Source organism: Cervus canadensis, chromosome 1 (genome assembly GCF_019320065.1).
Source record: "Cervus canadensis isolate Bull #8, Minnesota chromosome 1, ASM1932006v1, whole genome shotgun sequence".
NCBI classification, from domain to species: domain Eukaryota; kingdom Metazoa; phylum Chordata; class Mammalia; order Artiodactyla; family Cervidae; genus Cervus; species Cervus canadensis.
Window position 1 is genome coordinate 73,192,897 of NC_057386.1, and position 21,646 is coordinate 73,214,542.

The following is a 21,646-nucleotide window of genomic DNA, read 5'->3' on the forward strand; positions in this document are numbered from 1 at the left end:
GTTGACTCCGCAGACGCCCTAGTTTATCCTGTCTGTCCTGTTCCCATCATTTGTGTCCACATGATAAGTTTGCAGAGGAGTTGCCCCAGCGAGGCTCACGGAAACAGCTTCGGGACTAATTCTGCAGAAACAAAAATCCTGGCAGAGCAGGAACTCAAACTCACCCCAGAGAGATTACCAAAAGCTATCTGTGAGACAAGTCCTACTGTACTATTCTGAAAAAGTACAAAAAAGGTGGTGGAAAGAGAAGTTTTTGCAGAATTTGAAGGGGAGGAAAAAAGAGTTATTTTGTTCAGAGGGTAAGGGAAGTATCCTAAACGGCATCTTCTAAGATGTTTCCCCTCCAAAAAGAAAAACATTTGATAGGCTCCAATCTCCACACTCCTCCCAGAAATTCCCTTGGCTCACCTGGCAGGCCTCCAGGTTGCCTGGCTCAGCTGGCATATATTCAAATAGTCATTCCAGATATGTTAATGAGGCTACCAGGATGCTCCCATCACATCACCCCACCCTCCCTTTCTTTGTGTGAACTGAACCTGTGCAGGTTAAAACAGGCGTGCCAAACACTTGCTAAGTGAGATTACTGACTGTTGGCTAAGTGACTGCCAATTTAAAATAAGCACTTAGGGAGAATGGCTTTGCTCAAATGTATGTTGTCTTTCAAAAGGAATATTTTGAATGTTCAATTCACTCCCACTTCCATATTCATCTTGAGTATAAAAATATAAGTATTTTTGAGTATAAAAATATAAGCATTAATGATTTACATTCTTTCAGTACCATATTCAAAGTATCTTAAAGATTCCAAGGTGCTTTACGAGTAGTCTTTTAAAAGCAACTCTCCAAAATCCAAAAGCAGGAGGGGATATATGTATACATAGCTGATTCACTTTGCTGTACCATAGAAACTCACACAACATTGAAAAGCAACTATACTCCAATGAAAATCAATTTAAAAAAAAGAAAAACTACTTCCCAGTGACATATGTTTGATTCCACAAATGAAGAAACAGAATTGGTGATTACACATTGGGAACGATAATAACTGCAAATCACAGGCAGGTTTACTAATTTGTTAATTTATCAGTTAATAAACTTAATCAATGCTAGCTCTTTAGCCCAATATCAAGTATTTCCTTTGCATACTCAAAGAAATCATAAAGCCAAACAGCCACTTATTTTTAGTTAGCCTGTATTCTAAAAACCTCAACATTTCCCCCACAAAATCAGACTACCTAAAAAGTTTCACTCCCCTTTCTTCCTGCCTCCCAAAAAGCTTCAACTTGTTTCTTCATCCACACAGACATTCCACACATAGTCTGAATATTAAAACAGGCCAGGCAGCTTCACTGTCAGCAGAATGGAAAGTGCCAGTTCCAAAAAAATCTCAACATCGCCTGGTCCCTAAATTAGTTCCCAAATCACTGCGCCTTACACAGGAAATCAGGATCCAGTATCTTAAGTTAAAAATTAAAGGGAGGTTGGAAGAAAGGTATAAATGGGATTACATGCTTACCCAGGGTGACTCACGCTCATATGCTGAAGGTTAAACTGAGCACAGACTCTACAATCAGGAAGGAATTTTTCCTCCGGGGCAGAAAGGGGCGTGGGATTTCCAATGGGCAATGAAGTAGGATCATCTGTGGGGATCAGGTGAGCAAATTCCACACAATTAACTTCCTACTACAAGGAAGGAGGGCTTCCCAACTGGCTCAGTGGTAAAAGAATCCACCTGCCAATGCAGGAGCCACAGGAGACTCGTGTGAAATCCCTGGGTCGGGAAGATTCCTCGGAGGAGGAAATGGCAGCCCATTCCAGTATTCTGGCCTGGAGAATCCCCTGGACAGAGGAGCCTGATGAGCTACAGTCCATAGGGTGGAAGAGAGTTGGACATGACTGAAGCGACTTAGCATGCAGACATGCCAGTATTCTTGCCTGAAAAATTCCATGGACAGAGGAGCCTAGTGGACTACAGTCCATGGGGTCACAAGGAGTCGGACACGCCTGAGCACACAGTCAGTACAAAAAAGGAGCAAAGGCAGGTGAGATGCAGGCCTTCCCAAACGGTGCCGGTCTAAAGGCCCTTCAGATGTTTTCAAGGCTCCAGAGACAAGAGAGAGAAGCAAAAACAGACTGGGGTGGCACGACCATGCCAATACACTTAACATTGCCGCACAGTGCACTTAAAAATTAGTAAGAGGGTAAATTTTACGTTATGTGGGCACTTTTTTTACAATTAAAAATAATTTTTTAAAAAAAGTAAGAAATTGGGCTGAACCTATCACATAGTCACAGCTCTCCAGGGCAGCTAAAATGCTCGAATTTTGGAAAGACAACAGCGCACTGAAGATGCAGATGTGGCTGCTTGGGATTGGCCCCGGGCTGGGTGTCAGGAAGTCTGTGTCCATGACTTCCCCTGCCTCCTGAAACCAACTGGCCTTCAACCTGGGCTATTTCCGTGGCCGCAATTCCTTAGGTCCTCATTTTTCTCACTGAGAATGGGATCAGTAGTTAGGTTTTTCTCCTTTCACTACTTTAAGTTACCATCCGTGAGCCATTTTCTTCTCCTTAAGTATTTCAATAAAGATCTCAAAGTTATAAAATTTGTTCTGCTTTGGAAAATTATGGTTTAGAAACACAACAGACTCTCTACAAACAGGAATGTTTGCAAGTCTAGAGCTTTATCTGAGACATTAAAAATACTTCCATATCCATGTTCCAATATCCCTTAGTTAATAAGAACATGGGTTTCTCAACATACAACCATTTCTCTAGCTTAGGAATAAAAATCACACTTGCTAAAATATTTAGTGTACATAAAACCTACCATAAAAGATTTATCTTTTAGTTGTTTAAGAATCACTAAAATCAGTAAGGAGACACTAAATTTTAAATACACCTGAGCACTAAATAAAAATGATGTCTTAAAACACAGAAACAAAATACCAACATCCTATGAATTTTAAGTTAATCTAAGCATTTTCTATTTAAATATAAGTAAATATAAAATCATTAGAAGTTAAATATGTATATTTAGTTTAATACTGTCTTATTTAATTCTGAGAAAGACATCTCCCTTTAGTAACTTAAGCAAAGAGCAAAACCTCTATTTACCTAATATTTTACAACTTCTGCTAATATTTCATAACTTTTTAATAAATACTCTATAACTTTTTTTTCCTATATGCTGAACCCAAACCAGAAATTTTTAAGTTAAAAGACTCCCACTGAAAATTTATAAGCTATGTATGTTTTTACACTGCACTTGGATGACTACTTAATGTTGTGGTTCTCCCTAAGAGCATTTATACTTGTTTTCAGCAAAGTTAAATATTCATTGGAAACATCTACCACTATGTTAAACAACATATGGGTTAGAATAAATTCTAGAAAAAATAACTAGAAGTATCAAGAGACTCCTAAGAAAAGAGGTCTTCCAAGTATATAGATTTAAAACTCAGAAAAGCAAGACAGTAAGGTCACCTGGAATAAAAAGAACAAGTTGGAAGCCCAGCCTTCGATTCTTCACGCGGGACAGAAGTCACAGTAGTCTAGCTTTTCTTGGTAGAAACTGGTTCCAGGACCCCACCACCAGTCAGCCACAGTCCTTCTATTCACTTCGGGAACAAAGTGATCTACTAACTCTACGTACTTGAACTTGAACTCTCAGTGCAATGAAAGGGTGTGGTAGACACTTCATTTAATAACAATAATGATACTAAACACTTACAAAGCAGATGGGAAGATTCTCTAAGATCTTGTGGGCAGATGAACAGCGTATCTAAGAGGCTGAAGGGTTCCTGAGTAAGGAAATGAGGGGAAGGAAGAGAGTAAGAAGGTTGGGGGGAAAGAAAGGAAGGAGGAAAGGTCAGCCAGCTCAGGGTGGTGAAAAGACTGCAGCACCATCTGGGTTCCCAGAGTGGAAACACGAGCACTTTGACACAGAGCTGGTTAGGGTAAAGTAAATGCAAAGACAAACACCTTGAAGAAGAGACAGAGCAGAGGTAGGAAGGATTTAACAAAAGCTGATGATGGTCAAGTTTAGGTTCAAAGAAATAGATTAGAATATATACATTACACACAGCGAGAGAGAGAGACAGACAGAAATTTGAAAACAGAACTGTAGTCAAGCAGAACTATTTTAAGGCCCTTTTACAAACCAACCACATCTCAACTAATCAAAAATTGGGGCAAATCAGACATGTACTATAATGACAATGGGAAAAAATATCTGAAATTAGAACTATCCCAGAAAATCTGGACTATATTTTAATAATATGCTTTCAGATCCAATAACCAGAAAAACCAGAACTTCTGGCAAGGAGTTAATCCTCTGTCACCTCTCCTCTTAGTCTCTAAGCCATTCAGAAAACTCAATTCAGGAATGCACATTCTTTTTCAAATCGATACCTACACAATAGCTTCCTTGATTTCGTAACATCTTTGAGTTTCTTGGCAATGGTTAGGTACTTTCTCATATTCTAACCTTTCCAAAAATGCCCTTTCACTTTTGTCATCAAGAAGAGTTTGATCAAAATCACTGCAGGAAAACACTAAGCACATATTTTTTCTTTTATTATTTTATTTTTTTAAGCATATTTGAAAAAAGCATCAGGCATATTGCCCTCATCTCACAGAAAACTCCTTTCTGAGTTTCGATTCTTGCCTGTCTATCCCACTCTATACACATTTACTTCCATGGGATTTTCTTTCTTCTGGCATTTTTTTCTCCATGCTAACTCAGCATTTCTCGGAGTATCAGTTAAAGACCACTACATCAGAATCAGCAGGGATTTGAATCAGAAGTACAGTTTTCTGGGCCTCTACCGAAATTTACTAAAAGTTTCAAAAGAGGGGTGGGGTGCAGAATTTTTATTTCAGAAGTCACCCAGGTGATTGGTCTGCATACGAAAGCTTGAGGACCACTGCCCCAAAATCCTTGATTCTTCCTGCACCAAAGGACACAGGGACTCTATGGGACTATATAAACAAGTGCCATCCCAGCGGCCAAGAAGACAGAGCAGCGTGGTAGCTCTGATCACCTTCCTTTCGAAATACAGATGGAAGCGGCAAGGAAGTGTGGAGACTGAACTGAGACATCAGCACAAATGCAGGCTCGTCAGCCCTGCTCCGTGGCTGCTGCCAATTACAGTAGCCAGACCTGCAAGGGGACTGATTACATGTAATTTATAAAAAGTAAACAAGCTGAGCGGCTTGTGAACAATGAAGGGTGATATTCAAGCCAAGAGGTAATAAAAAGCATGAATAAATGACTCAGCATCCCCCTCCCCACCCAGACAACAATTGGTTGTATTCCAGCTAGGAGCAGCACAGAAAGAAAAAAAAAAACCTGTATTTGGGGGAATGATATAAATGATAACAGACCATGTACCATGGGAGAAAGATTTATGTCTCTCACTGCAACCCTTGTTCCAGACCCAAACTCTGGGGTTCTACAGCTCAGCCGTCTAAATGGCTCTCTCTCAATATTATTAAAGCCAGGAAAGGAAGTGCCTGGGTCCGGGGCTGCAACACAGTCCTGCATCTGAATTACGGCTTTTAAAGGAAACATGGGGAAATAAAGCAAATGAATTACACAGTTGTCGGAACCAGGTTTTATGAAGGATATCTCTACGTGAGCGTTTCCCAACTTCAGCCCTGCTGGCATCTGGGGCTGGGGCATTCCTGGTTGCAATGGCTGTCCCAGGCACTGCCGGATGTTTAGCAGCATCTCTCCCTCAACCAGGGCTTCCCCGGTGGCTCAGAGAGACACAGGAGGTTTGGGTTCAGTCCCTGGGTTGGGAAGATCCCCTGGAGGAGGGAATGCAACCCAGGCGAGTATTCTTGCCCGGAAATCCCATGGACAGAGGGGCCTGGTGGGCTACGGTCCACGGGGTCACAAAGAGTCAAACATGACTGAGCACACATACCATACCCTACAGCCTCAAGCTATCAGCCACCAATAGCACCCCCAGTGGCGTCAACCAAAAAACATCTCCATAAATTGCTGAATGTTCCCAGTGGGGCAAAATCACCATCCCACTAGCACTGAAAGTCATTGCTGCACACAGACACATCATGGGGAAATGTTCGTATTAGTGAGTTAGCTTGAGGACCATATTTTTTACATCATAAAGATCTCCCCCAATCCCTCCCAGCATCAGGGTCTTTTCCACTGAGTCCATTCTTCACATCAGGTGGCCAAAGTATTGGAGTTTCAGCTTCAACATCAGTCCTTCCAATGAATATTCGGACTGATTACCTTTAGGATGGACTGGTTTGATCTCCTTGCGGTCCAAGCGACTCTCAAGAGTCTTCTCCAACACCACAGTTCAAAAGCATCAATTATTCAGTGCTTAGCTTTCTTTATGGTCCAACTCTCACATCCATTCCATAGATGACTACTGGAAAAACCATAGCTTTGACTAGATGGACCTTTGCTGGCAAAGTACTATCTCTGCTTTTTAATATGGTGTCAAAGCTTTTGAGAAAAGCTATGACCAACCTAGACTCTACATGTAAGTTAAATAACACACACATACATACACACATATGTGACTCTTAAGTCCACGAATCTAGTTTTTAAAATATATTTTTTGATTACCAGGGACTATAATACACAATCGTAATACATTAGGGAGCTATTCAAACCACCACAAACATGCCACATAGGAAAATAACTGAGGGGGCTTCTCACCTGTCCTAGTCACAATCAATCAGCTGTCTACTTTATCACCAGAGGATTTCTGTTCGCCTAACAGAGCCAAGGTATCCATCGGGCACAGGTCACCAAGTGTTAGAGCCCATAAGACTTTAAGGAGACCATGAAAAGTGTTTTAATAAGATATTTTTTTAAAAATTGGAATAAAAAATGATCATAAGAATAACAGCTACCTACTAATAAATCCAGCTTGGAATATATTCATCTTTATCTGGACATGATTGTAAAATAAAATTTTTATCTTTTTGGGGGGGGGGGAAGAGAACCCACAAGGGCAAAAGTACCAGGGGCTCAGGAATAATCACATGGACCTGACCTCTAAATGGGAAGCAAGGATTTAAACAAACAAGTGCAATCTGTGGTGATGGGTGCTGTGCCGCAGGAATGACCAAGCATCCAAGGAGAACAAAACAGATACTTTGGGTCCACGGGGTCCGAATGAGTGAGCGATGCTGGTGGGGGGAGGTCAGGGGAGGCTCCAGGGGTAGCCTGGGAGTGGAGGCACAGAGGGTGGGGCCAGGAATTCCCGGCAGAGAGAAGCACACAGTGCAGGTCAAGGACAGAGTGACCGATCACGAGGCCAAGTGGGGACCTGGAGTTCAGAACAACTGAAGCGGAGCACGTGAAAGAGGAGGAAGTACCTGCAGGGGCCACATCTCAGGGAGCCCTGCCAGGCGAGAGAGAGCGGGTGTGGGCATTCCTCCGAGCAAAGGAACCCTGCAGGGCAGCCTCAAACTGGGACGGTCAGATCTGGGTTTCAGAAAGGCTGTGCTGGCTGCCCTGATGAAGACAGTTTGGATGGACACAGGATGGGCTTCCCAGGTGGCACTAGTGGTAAAGAACCCACCTGCCAATGCAGGAGATGTAAGGGACACAGATTTGATCCCTGGGCCGGGAAGATCCCCTGGAGGAGGAACTATCAACCCACTCCAGTATTCTTGCCTGGAGAATTCCATGGGCAGAGGAGCCTGGAGGGTTACAGTCTGTGGGGTTGCAAAGAGTCAGATAGGACTTAGTGACTAAACAACAAACATCTATATGTCAATAGATATCACTATATTAATATCTATGCATTGGTAGAGATGGGCTTCCTCAGTGGCTCAGTGGTAAAGAATATACCTGCAATGCAGGAGATGCAAAAGACATGGGTTTGAATCCTGGGTTGGGAAGGACCCCTAGAGGAGGGCATGGCAACCTCTCCAGTATTCTTACCTGGAGAATTCCATGGATAGAGGAGCCTGGTGGGCTACAGCCCCTGGGGTCGCAAAGAATTAGACACAACTGAAGCAACTCAGGAAGGATGGAGCCAGGCAGTGGACTCGCTATTGCAAAAATCCCGCATAAAGGCAAAAAGACAGCTTAGGCAACACACAGGTCAAGAAGTCAAGAGATCTTTGGAAGATAAAACAGACAGGATTTGGTCACTGGGTGTGGAGAAGGAGAAAACAAAGAAAACCATCTGGTTTAAGCCAGAGGGGAGAGGAGGGTTGCAGGGGAGGTGGCGTGACTGACTATAGAGAGAGGGGAACAGCAGGAGGACAAGCGGACAGATTTAGGGAGAGGATGGTGAGCATGGCTCTGCGTTGCCATGGGGGTCGAAGCAGTGAGGGATCTACTAACCCGTCAGAGCCATGGATGAGGAGTGAGAAATGGGCTGAAAGTGTATCTTTGAATCATCAGCATATAATTCAGGGGCATTTCACTGGACTTTAAGATCCATAGATGGACTTTATAAGGTTAGGAAACATGCAAGAAGACAATAAGGTTTGTGCATCGGTTTGGAAGAATTCTAGGGACACTTCTGTTCAGTTGCTAAGTCGTGTCCGACTCTTTGTGATCCCATGGACTGCAGCACACCAGGCTTCCCTGTCCTTCACTGTCTCCTGGAGTTTGCCCAAACTCATGTCCATTGAGTCGATGATGCCATCCAACCAGCTCATCCTCTGTCGTCCCCTTCTCCTCCCGCCTTCAATCTTTCCCAGCATCAGGGTCTTTTCCAGTGAGTGGGCTCTTCACATCGGGTGGCCAAAATATCGGAACTTCAGCTTCAGCATCAATCCTTCCAATGAATATTCAGAATTGATTTCCTTTAAGATTGATCTCCTTGCTGTCCAAGGGACTCTCAAGAGTCTTCTCCAGCACCACAATTCGAAAGCATCAATTCTTATGGAAACTATTATATATAAAATAGATAACCAAGAAGAACCTACTGTATAGTATGGGCAACGATACTTAACATCAATATCTTGTAATAACCTATAATGGGAAATAATTTGAAAAAGAATATACATATACACACATATATATATTCAATATGTATAGCTGAATCACTCTGCTGTATCCCTGAAAATTACAAAACTGTAAATCAACTACACTTCATTAAAAAAAATACTGAACCACCACCATGATGTGGGGACAAGTCAGGCAGGAAAAAAAAAAAAGAATTCTGTGAAAATGAAGAACACAGAGCTATTAACAAATGTTTAAAAAGGTTCATAAACTCCCAAAGGATGAAGAGCTACTACCAGCGTGACATGAGAGAAGAGACCAGCCAGGGCTGGCGGGCACTAGACCCCTTAGGAGCACTAACACCTCCAGAAACCAGAGCCTGACATCAGGAAGGCACAGGGCAGAGCGTACTTTGAGACTGACCATCTCCAACAGTGGAGTCAAGAGTGCCATGAAAAATAAGAATTAACAAGTTCAGATCGGACTACCCTGGTGGCCCAGTGGTTGAGAATCCGTCTGCCAATTCAGGGGACCGTGAGTTCAATCCCTGGTCCAGGAAGATGCCACACGCCGAGGGGTAACTAAGCCCATGTGCCACAACTGCTGAGCCTACAGACCGAAACTCCTGAAGCCCCAGAGCCGGCGCTCCACAACGGAGAGTAGCCCCTGCTCACCACCGCCGGAGAAAGCCCGCGTGCAGCAACCAAGACCCAGAGCAGCCAGTAAGTAAGTAAATAAAAATGAAACGTTCAGATCTAGTCCTGCTAGACTGGGCAACCATGGGGGACCTTTGTGGGAATCAGTTAGATGAGAAGGGAGGAAAAAGACCCGGGTTGTATTCCATGACAAGATAAGCAGCCGGTAAGGAAGAGGCAGCGGGCAAGTGGACACAACCCACCTATGAGTCTGGCTGGGAAAGGGAGGAACAGACGGAGTCTCACCCTAGCCCTGTCTTTGAAAACCGAATCCACCTTTTACCGTCCTGGTGAAATCTCTCTCGAGCCCTTCATAAAACTTTCCTCGAGTCCTTGAACTCACCTCCCTTGGCTGAATTCTTCTAGAGCCTGGCACCACACACCACTGATCATAGCATAATCTGCGTTACCCAGCAACTTCTATGTCCCCAGCAGCCCGTGGACTCCTGTAAGGTGGAGGCAGTGCCTGCCCTCTTGGGCCTCTCCTGAATTCCTCCCAAGGCCTTATTCTCAGCCAGCATTCCATCAAGGACTGCAGGGCCTGACCTCTGAAGGAAGAGATCTGGCCCTGCCAGAACAGCTGGTTAACTTGTATGACCTTGGACAAATCAATGAAGTCTCCCGGAGGCCAATTCCTGTAAAAAGAGGAGGCTGAACTCTCCGCTAGGGAAGAAGGAGATAAGTGTAATTGGGAAAGATACTCGATATGGTGATTGTTTTTGTAATTCAAATCATAGAAAATAAAACTGGATTAAAAACTGCTGGACACTCAAATAACGTGATAGAAAAACAGGCTAGAAAAGATTGAGAAACATTGAGATGATTTATAATTTCAGGCTTAAAATTTGACAATCACTCAGTCATGCTATTCAAAAGACTGTGCCAGGTACCACACTGTACATTTCAGAAGCAGAGAACAAATGCCATCTTTGTCCTCTGGAAATTAATATCCTATTTCAAACACCAAAGAATGACAGATGAAGCCATAATTTGCTTTGTAAATAGATCATGTGTACACATCTTCTACTGTGTATACTATGGGTCATTATGAAAAAAAAAAACCAGAAAAAAATATGCTAAAACTATAAATACACCAGGTATGCTTTTCCCATTCGGACTATTTCACTGCTTAAATGAAGAGAAGGAAGAAAGAATACTGTCCAATAGCATGAATTAAATTTTGTGCACTTTTGTTCAGAGGTAAATGACCTAGATGCCCTGGGAAGATTACTCAAATGGCTTTGGTTTTATGTAACAGCATCACCAGTTTCCCAGGTGGCTCAGATGGTAAAGTGTCTGCCTGCAATGTGGGAGACCCAGGTTCGATCCCTGGGTTGGGAAGATCCCTAGTGTAGGAAATGGCAATCCACTCATTTTCTCGTCTGGAAAGTCTCACGGACAGAGGAGCCTCATGGGCTACAGTCCATGGGGTCCCAAAAGAATCAGACACGACTGAGCACGCAAGCACAACAGCATCACCAGGAACAAATTAATTCTCAAATATTCCACATTCTTACTAGCTCAGTATTTCTTTTTACCTTTTCCCAACACTTCAGCCATTTAAATCTGAAATTGTCAGGGAGAACTTGTAAAATCCAATCCTCCTACACAACTTTGGGGTCAATTATAACCTTGCCAGAGAGTGAGTGAGCGTGTGTGTGTGAATTGCTCAGTCATTTCCTACCCTGGGCGACCCCATGGACTGTAGCCTGCCAGGCTCCTCTCTCCATAGAATTCTCCAGGCAAGAATACTGGAGTGGGTTGCCATTCCCTTCTCCAGGAGATCTTCCCGACCCAGGGATCAGACCCGGGTCTCCTACACTGTTGGCTGATTCTTTACCGTCTCAGCCACCAGAGAAGACCACTGCAAGTACTACTTCCCTAGCCCAAGAGGTGAGCCTTCTTCATCAAGTTCTAGGTAACACCAACGAAATTCAAAACATTTGGGGTAGTATTTTACCAAGCGTCTCTCCTCTAAGAAGCGAAGATTAAAGCACGTCTTTCCCCCAAATCAAGCGGTCATCCCCAATCAGAAGCACTTTCTCTTGGCTACGATGACTCTGGCTTGGGCACCGATGGGAATGTGTGACCGGCTGGGGTGGGAAAGCGCAGCAGGTGCTTCATTCTTGAACTAGGTAGTCATTTCAGCAAGGAGTCTGGCTAGTCAGAAAGTAGCCTACATTTCCCAACAGTGGTAATTAAAAAGTGCATTTCGGGAGAGAAAAACAATCAACCTGCTGGCTGGAACACTGATTCCCAGTCTTGACTACCACGTAACAGGACATAAATAACTCTCCCCCATTTCAGGGAAAAGGTAAAAGAACGTGTGTGTAAGGGTTTTCACCTGAATACTTTGTGATGTTGGTGGTGAGGCTTCTACTACAGAGGAAAAGTGGAAACGAAGGGGAAGAGAGCAAGAGGGTTGGGATTCCTGGGGAAAAGAGTGCTTTCTACCTCATGCCTACTTAAAAAAATTAGCAGGTATAGTTCTACAGCAATGGGTAACTGATGTATTAATTACAATAAATACTGAATACGAAATACTACTTACAGAATATTAAATGCAACAAAAACAACAACAGAGTTCTCCATGCCCTGATGCTACTACCCAGCATTTTGTATTTCACAAAAGCAAGCCTCAACTAAAATTATATTTACCTGCTTATTTCACATATAACAGCTAAATATCTCTAGGCAATAACGACAAATATTCAATTTAACCAAGCAACAAGAAAGTCAGTTACAAACCCTATTATTAATTAACATTTCCCCCTCTCTTCCAACCAGAGGATGAAAAAGTAAAATGCAATTTTAATGTTTTCTTTCTCCATGTGTGATATTCTTAAAGAACTAAAACTTTTCCAAAAAATTTAAACATTAGTCAAGACAAAGGAAAATAAATAAAAAGGGAAAAGAAAAACAATGAAGCAGGATAGTTAAAGCAAAGTTTGGTATTTTTCTTCCTTAAAAAAATGACTAAAGAGTTTTACATTGAAGAGAAATGTTTGGACTGTCGGTATATTGTTTTTAATTCATGGAACAATGTAGCCATTTGTTTTCTTCCTTTTAGGACATTGTTTTGTTTTGAACATAGAGGGAATTACCTAGGCCAAGTATGAATTCAAAGAAAAAAGCTGGGAGAAAAAAAAACTACCACCAAACGAAAAACTCGTGGTAAATCTGGCATTCTTTCCAGTGTATAAAAATAAAACTCAGTTTGGAAATATGATAAAAATCTCCGAAACACAGAGAAAGAATAGTTAAAGAGTAGAAAAAACAATGTAAGATCACTCACATTTCCCCTCCTAGAAGCTCTATTTCTTTGCAACTCACATCTTCACGTGCAGTTTGCATATAGTAGCTCTGCTAAAAACAACCACATGGAAAATTTTTGTACCAGATAACACTGCAGGACAGGGCTTGGCAGCTACAAGTTGTAATCAGAATGCTTCAAGGGCTAATGTAACCCAGATAACGACCAAGCATGCATTTCGGTGCAGAGTCTTAACTTTTTTTTTTTTAATAGCAGGCTGTGGGAGGGTCAAAAGTTACTGGGTTCTACTTCATATGCATTCAGCAATGAGAACTTTTCAGTAAGGAAGCATTTTGCTTCCATGAATAAAAGAATTGCTTAAAATAGACAAGATTCTTTTCCAGCTAATGCATTCTTGTAGGAGGTGAGGTGCTTACACAGACAAGCCTAGAATGGGAAAAAGTTTTCCAGTTCCTAAAATGCCTTTCCCCAGTAATTCCACAGGCCTGCATCTCCATCTCCGATTCTTTAGGGCTCCCCCAGCATTGGCAAATGAAGAGGCTACTTATTTAAGGACCGGGGAAATCCATGGTATAATGAGCCACTTTTCCCCAGCAGTAATCTAAAGAAGAAAAGAACGCTGATTTTATTTGTGCCTGTTGCCTAAGACGGGGAGCAGAAAGAGACCCGGGTCTTGGTAAGTTTCCTGTACTTTCGTGGACTGAGACAGAGTCCCTGAAGCCTTGTGACTTCAATCCAAGTGCAAGTGGCAGATTCACATGGAGCTCTCACTTGGGGGAAGTGAGCCACCATATTAATGCAAGGAATGTGAAATGGGAGAAACCCTTCCATCCGCAGTCAGGAGGGGGTTTCATATGATCCAACGGGGTTATTCTCTTTTCCTCCAGCGCTGGCTGGCACTCACGCAGCTGAGCTAAGATGGCTTCCAAAGTCCAAAATAAGATGCTAGCCCAAGGCAGCCTGGGCCCTCCCGCGGGAACCCTGAGGCAAATGAATCAAAGGCTCTTTTATTCTCCCTCCCACCAGAACATGCTCCCTCTCTGTTGTAAACGAAATGCTTGCCAGCATGAATTATTTAGTTCCAAACAGACATAAAGAAATCTTAAATAACACACGTCCCTTGGAATTTTAATAGGTTCAGGTGACAGACAAGTGGAGCTGTTTGGTTTGTTTCTCGCCTGGGATAGAAAATTCACTGGTGGTCAGGAGCCCATCAGCAGCATGAGGTCATGGCAGAAACTGAACCTTCTCAAACTGCAAGTTACAGCTGACGTCCAAACTCCACACATGAAACGGAGGTGCTCCGTCCTTCTCGCTGGGATGTCTGAACTCCAAACCAAGTCCCTATTCTTCCTTTCAAACCAGGCTTCCCTTCTGATTTTGCTATTTCTGTCAGCAGCACCTGGATTCTTCCAAGAATAGAGCCTGAAATTCACTCCTGCCGTCTTCCCTGACTGGCTCCACCTCCCTCCCCTCTACTCTGAACTCTTAAGCACTTATTGTCTGTATCAACCACTTGACAATTCATCCTACATGGCCTCATAAACACAGCTCCTGTAAAACGACTGAAAGGAACGTGCATTTACAGCTTGCCTTCACCAAGATTAGGAACTCCTTACGGGAAGGGACGGGGCCTTTCCCTCTGCTGGATGCCACAATGGGCAGATTTACAAAAGCTCGAGACACCTCTTTATTAATTCAGTCAACAGACACTTGGTGAGCCTCCACTCTGAACAGACACAGCGCCCAGCACCTGCACTCGGCAGCCTTGGGCTCAGGAGGCCTTCACTCCATTAAGGGAAGGGCTGGAGGGTTCCCAGAGAATTCTGCTTCTGCAGGTCTAATATATTCACTGGACCATTTAAGATGAACAGGAAATTAAGATTTATTTCCCCCCAAAAAGGAGGTCTATTGAGAAGCTCCGCATCTGCCCCTCCCTCCCAAGGAAACGTCTGAGAAGAGGAACATCAGATGTTAAGAGAATTTAGAATGAATAGATGTGTTGCCCACTCCTTCTCCATTTTACAGATAAGGAAACTGAGAATCAGAAGCTCACATGAGCATCCAAAGGTCTTGTGAACAGTGGCAAAACCCTGGCGAATTCTGGGTCCTGATACTCAGTCAAGGGTTCCTTTTACCATAGCACAATTTACCCAAAACCTTTCAAAAATAAAGTAGTAATCCACCTGCTAAGATGTGCCTTCTCGTGTGTTAGTCTCTATAAGAAAATAAAGAGTGCTGGCACTTACTCTTAGACCTCCTCACCCTGAAAATCATCAAGACTTTATCTACATACTTTTTATGTCCTCTCCAAAATATGGAAATTTACTTAGTCTTAAAACCGCTTTGTCATTTTATTTCTTTCATGTTCTTTATGCAGACCTATTATGGCAAACCACACTGAAATAACCAATTCTCCCGTCAACCAGATTATCCAAGTATAATTCTTGCCACGTTGTTGTATCTGTTCAAAGATGATCAATTTAAAAAAATTAAAAACAGACTTCTAAAACTATCCTCCACATGGATACACCTTCCTAAGAGTAATTTTGAATCCCAAAAGACAACAATCAGATTTAAGGATTTGGCAACTCTTATCACTAATCCAGGCACCACAAAGAATTAACTATCATTAACTTTCATAAGGCTTCCCTGATGGCTCAGCAGTAAAGAATCTGTTTGCCAGTGCAGGAGACTCAGGTTTGATCCCTGGGTCGGGAAGATCCCCTGGAAAAGGAAGTGGCAACTCAGTCCAATATTCTTGTCTGGAGAATCCCATGGACAGAGGAGCCTGGCGGCTACAGTCCATGGGGTCGCGAAGAGTCGGACAGGACTGAGAGACGAAAACCACAGCAACTTTCATAAAGACTTAATGTAACTGCTAGTTGATGATCTTTGTTACGAGAAACAAAGTTCCTGCCTTACTGAAAAAGGTAAAAAGAAAACACTCAAAATCTGAATGTTCACTAACGTGAGGACTGCAGGAAAAAATTCCCTTCAAAAGAACCATGATGCTCCTTCAGTCACTGTAGGCAAAGACTTCAGAATCGGCTGACTGCTACTGGGGATTGCCAAAAAAGGACAGGAAGAGCTCCCAGACATCACGGTCCTCTCTGTGGTGGTGACAGTCCTGAGCAGAGACCTTAGCCCAGCTCCTGGGTTGTCCCAGAACAAGCAGATGCTGCTATTTTGCCTTCTTCATGCCTCTCTCTTCCATGTAAGATGGCAGGTGCCCACCCGGAGGAAGATGCTATTTCTGTTTCTAAGCCCCTTCCCAGAACCACATGTCCAGACAGAAGCCATCCTACAAACTGACAGCTGAAGAGCGGAGTCCAAGCTGGGTATGGATTACACACCCAAGAACCAGCTGAGGTCCTGCTGCCCAGCTGGCGGGCCCCTAGCAGGCCACCTCACCCTGGCCAGATGCAGGCTCTCTTGCTGAGAGCACGCACCAGCCTAAGGTGGACAGCTGGGCTGTGGAGGAGCCCAACCTTGGTGTCCAGGCTTGAGGCGGGCCACAGGGAAGCTCCCCCTGCAGAGACAGGGGGATGGCCAGCTGGCTTGAAGCCGTCCTTTGTTTTCAAGACTTACCGTTTATCTCAGCAACAATTTCAACTGCTGATAAAAACTCATCATTAGTTCAAATGGTTGATTTGTCTTTAAACAGCTCTTTAAAAATCTGAGTGCCGCTGTTGAGTGTATACTATCAAGATTTTACTTGGTTTCTATAACCTTGGTGACATTGATCTGCGTGTGATTCTACGCAGGTCCCCAGCAGAGGAAGAAAACAGCTGTTTAATATATAACACAGGAAAAAACAGCAACACAGCAGCAGCAAAACTGACAGAAAGCAGGAAAATCTTCACTTCCATTCTATATTTAAAAAATACAGAGGGCGAAACACATACAAGAGGTTCTTACCCTTTTGCAAATAAATATAGAAAGAAAAAGAGAGAGAGACAAAAAGGCTGGAGAGGGATACCTGGATGGCGCAGTGGACAAGAATCCATCTATCAGTGTAGGAGACACAGGTTCAATCCCTGATCCAGGAAGATCCCACATGCCACAGAGCGACTAAGCCCGCATACCACAACTATCGAGCCTGCGCTCTGGAGCCCAAGAGTCTCAACTACTGAGCCGATGTGCTGCAGCTCCTGAAGTCTGTGCCCCTAGAGCCTATGTTCTGCAATAAGAGAAGCTGCCACAGTAAGAAGCCCCCGTGCCACAACTGGGGGGTTGCCCCAACACTCTGCAAGAAGAGAAAGCCCCTGCAGCAAGGGCCGAAAAGACCCAACACAGCCCCAAATAAACAAACCAATACAATGATTTTAAAAATATGGCTGGAGAATCCGCTCACTAGGCTTTCTCTTACTATCTTTTATGCTACTTTCACACTCTTTAGGAAATTCAAGAAAAACTTCCATAGCAGATGGACATACTAATATACAAAAACAATGCTGCTAATTAAAAAAAAAAAGCAAACATAAAATGGAGTTGTAAGCAGAATGCATTGGGGCCATAACTTGAGATGACTTTGGAGATAAGACTAAAACAATATTTTGTCACTTAAAAGCCCTGATGGATTCTCTTAATCAATGCTTGAACTACTCTTATAAACACTGGAAAACAGTGAGACAACTATCAAAGTCCTCTGAGCCAAGTGTTCCCTCCCAAAATCAATGCCCAAACTCTCTGAAGTCTTGTTTAGCGATTATAGTACCAGGCAGCCAAGATATCTTATCACAGAGAATTTGTTCATTCAAAACCATTATCAAGCAACATTTTGCCTATTGGGTGGTTAACAATGTTTCCTTTCATCCAGAAAATAAAGATTTTACATGAAAACCAAACCCAGCACAGGAGATGCATGTATATATATATATATGCCTATATCTTTGAGGGGTAAAGGTGTATTAGCCAAAACTATCTATACTGAATATCAAGCCAAACAGCAATCACTGGGAAATGTCAAATCTTTTGGGCAATCAGCTTGACAGTGCAAATATAAGACAAGCCTCAATTTAGCTTATAAGACTCCAGTAACTCTCTTGGACCCCTCAATTTTGGCAGCCATTCTCCCCAGTCTTCCTGGGCTGTCTCCATGGACTGATTAGTGTGGAAAGAAAACCCTAGTGCCCTGCCTCTCTCAGCTGTTACGCATGTTCTGCCCTCAGTCGACAACAATTGAGCGAGCCCACTGTTCCTCTGAAGTATCCTATGATTTCAGTCTACATGAGCTTGTCCCTGAAAACATCTATGAAGTGGCCATAGGGCTCAGCTTGGGTACACAATTAAAAACCATGTGGAGTGGCTGGCTTCCTTTTCCTTTTTTAAAAATTAATTAATTTATTTTAATTGGAGGCTAATTACTTTACAATATTGTGGTGGTTTTTGCCGTACATTGACATGAATCTGGCTTCCTTTTCTACATATGCTCATCCTGAGTTTCTTCAGCACTGCACCTCTGACCCACAGTCCACTCTTCCTTGCACGTTATATTCACAGACTCACAGAAAGGCATAACCTGAAAGGTCCTATCCACATGACCCAGCCTGAGCGCCACTTAAACTTGATAAGAGGCGTTAACCTTTTAAAGCCCAGTCAGGCAGGCAGATCTGGGTTCAAATCCTGCTTCTGGTACACTCTGGTTCTGTAGACTGTGTTCTCATTTGTTAGATAATAACTGCCTCATAAAACTGTTGTAATGATCAGATGAAATATTAAAATTCTTAAATTTAGAATTTCTATTTTCTTGGTCCCAGTTAAGACCTAATAGTTTGGGCTGAATTTTTGTAGTACAATATATTGCAAGCCCAAGAGACAAGGCTTCTTTCCTACTGTTTTTTTTGTTGTTGTTGTTTTTTAGTTTTATGGTCCCTAGTTCAGTGTATGGCACCTTTTGAGAGAGCCATAAACCAAACATGTGAAAGAAGGCATTAAATCCCTATTACCACTACCTATTCCAGCTACCTTAGTGTTCTTTAGTTTGCCCAAGATCAATCATTTCCTAAACAGTGCCTTCTCAAAACAAATACATCTATCAAACCACACCCTCTCCCCACATACATACAACACATACACATAGAACTCCCAGCTGAAAAAAACACTGCCTCTCGCCCCAACTTTTAGAATAAAGTTACCGCATTTACCAGAATACTTGGGCAAACTGTGATAGATGGAGAGACGGGATTTGGAAGAATTAAAAAAAAAAATCTCTTTAGAACATCCTTAGGATTTGTGGCATCAAATCCTTAAAGGAGAACTACTTGCCTATAGCAAATCCTGGCAGCAAGTAAACCAGAAACTCACTGGTGAGTTGTGGGCGAAGTTAAATATTGCACTTCACTCCGTTCTATGCAAGCAAACAGTGACTAACAGGGTTACCTCGAGCTTTCGCATTGGGTGTAGAAATCCTTCCACAAGAAACAGGGTCCATTATTAGGCTCCCCCGTTAGCAAATTTATATTTAAGGGGGCACACATTGTGCTTTTGAAACATACTTTACTAGACAAATATTTGCTCCATAAGCCAGGGCATAGGTGTCATTTCTTTGCTCTGCAGGGGGCAGCGACAGAAGAATCAATGGGGGAGAAGGGGATAAGATCCCAGACTCCCCAAAGAGGACACAGACTTCCGCTGAAGTAACGCTGGTTCTTTCAAGGACTATTTCCCCTAACGGCTAAAACGGTTTAACACATAATCAGCATCTTGTATCAATTACACAAATACCACGAAGCAACTCTGGTGGCCTGGGAAAGGACCATAACACGCAGAACTCCTAACTGGCCTCGGCTGCCCCCTCCCACGGGGTTTGACAGCGTGTCCAAGACGCCCGAACACCAGCCATCAGGCTCCCCCCAGCGCCCTCCACTCGCAGCAAACTGCCAACGCTCTCGGGCCAAACTCCAACGTCCCTCGATTCAAAACCGAAAAAGTGTGAACCCCGCTAAGCAAACGGTAGGGCGCGTAATAACTTTTTTTTTTCTTTTCTGTGGAGCGGATTGGAGATGCTCGGCTCTAACGCCAACTTCCCAGGTCTCCCGTCCGCTTTCCGCAACCATCCCGTGGGGAAGGAGGGAGGGAGAGGGGACCAAAGAGAGGGCTGGTGAGTTTTAATACCTCCGTGGTTTTCCCAGTGCAGGAAATTGACTACACAGCAGCCCCAGAGAATTCGGTGCAGGTCTAAAGAAAGGAGAATGCTCTCCCCCTCGCCCCTGCTAAAAGGAACAATAAAAGCACGCAGCAGGCGCTCAGCTGGCCATACCAGGCCTTCCTAAGGGCCGATGGAGAAAGAGATTTCTCCAGTCCGCAATCCGGAGAAAGAAAGATGCCCGGCCAAGCGGAGGCCCGGCACGAGTGTCCAGCCTGGGTCCCCAGCCTGCCGGGGAAGGGGCCTACAGAGAAGGGATGGCGACTATAGAGGAGCAGTCGGCACGCGAGCCGCCCGGGGAGGGTAACGGCGGCCGAGCTCTACTTACATAACGCTTCAACTTTTTCTCCGGGGGGGACTTGCGGAGCCATCCCGAGCAGACCACTTCGCCGCCGCTCATGGTGCGCGCCTTTCGGGCTCCGGGCCCGGCGCGCTCCCGACACCTTCGACGCCGGACGGCCGTGCAGCAGCTGGGACCTAGCTCTGCCGCGGCGCACCCCAGGCGGACGGGGCGGACCGGCTCCGCGGCGCTCTGGCTCTTGGCGTTCGAGTTTCTTCCCCGCAGGCAGGTCCGCGGACGTGAGTAGAAGCGGGCAGAGCCGCCGAGGCCGACACCTCGGGGCAGGGGCCACGGCCGGGCCGAAGATGCCCAGGCCTCCCTTCAGTGCGCCCGCCCGGCCGCCAGGCGCGCCGTCCCGCCGGCCGCCTCCTCTGCGCTCGGGCTCCACGGGACTCTGCCCCGGCGCGGAGCCCGAGCCTCGGCCCCCTGCGCTCCGCCCCCTCGGGACGGGACCTCCCAGAGCGCACTCCGAGACAGACACGACGCTGCACGCGCGCACACACACAGTCTCACACGCTCATACACACACAATGCCCCCGCGCAGTGCCCACTCCGACTGGCCGGCTCTAGGTTTCGCTGCGCTTGGCGCTATCCCCTCCTTCCTCCTTCTGGAGGGAGGGTGGGTCACTTCCCCGAGGCGCCCGGACCGCGGCGAGGAAAGGGAAAGCCGCGAGGGTCCCGTGGTCAGCGGGCGCAGGGCTGGTCCCGGGCCACGGAGGGAGCCGCCGGCTAGGCGTCGCTGGGCAGAGCGCAGGTCCCGCCGAAGGGTGGGTCCGCGCTGGCGGCCGCCGCCGCGGGAGAGGGAAAGCAGAGGGCGGCAGAAGAACGAGGCGCTGGGCTGCTCGGCTGCGGGGACCAAGCCCACCGTCCCGTCCCCTAGCTCTGCTCCTGCGCCGCCTCCCCCACCCCAGGGCGCGCGGCAGGTTCTGGGCGGCCCGGCCCCCGGCCCCGATCCCTCCCTCTCCCGGCCTCCCGGCTCCCTCTTCCTCTCTTTCCTCCTCCCCTTCCCACGTTCGGGCCGGCTCCGGTTTCTGCCCAGACTTTCTCTGAAACTCCGCCGGAGCGCTTCCAGCCAAAACAACAAGGGCCAGGGAGGAGGAGACGCGCGGAGGGAGGGAGCGAGGGAGGGAGGGCGCGGGAGTCCGAGAGGCACCCTGGGATCTGTAGTTCGGGACGCTGGAGAGGGGTCCTCGGCCCCCCGGCGGCCCTGGATCCCGGAGCCCCCGGCGGGCTGGTC

General features: G+C 45.2%; 1 protein-coding gene across 9 annotated transcripts in view; it reads right to left on the minus strand.

Moving 5' to 3' along the window:
• The window catches only part of GAB1 (GRB2 associated binding protein 1), a 122,504-nt gene extending 101,983 nt beyond the window's left edge, over positions 1 to 20,521 (minus strand). For 4 of the 9 annotated variants that reach the window (XM_043485482.1, XM_043485454.1, XM_043485460.1 and 1 more), the window contains exon 1: positions 20,398 to 20,521. In XM_043485482.1, coding sequence (XP_043341417.1) covers positions 20,398 to 20,469 — 72 coding nt within the window. In that variant the 5' untranslated portion in view covers positions 20,470 to 20,521. Of the gene's footprint in view, positions 1 to 3,483; positions 5,252 to 20,397 lie in introns of those variants that run through there. The other 5 variants (XM_043485472.1, XM_043485436.1, XM_043485444.1 and 2 more) reach the window with 2 other exon arrangements.
• Positions 20,522 to 21,646: the final 1,125 nt, after the last annotated feature.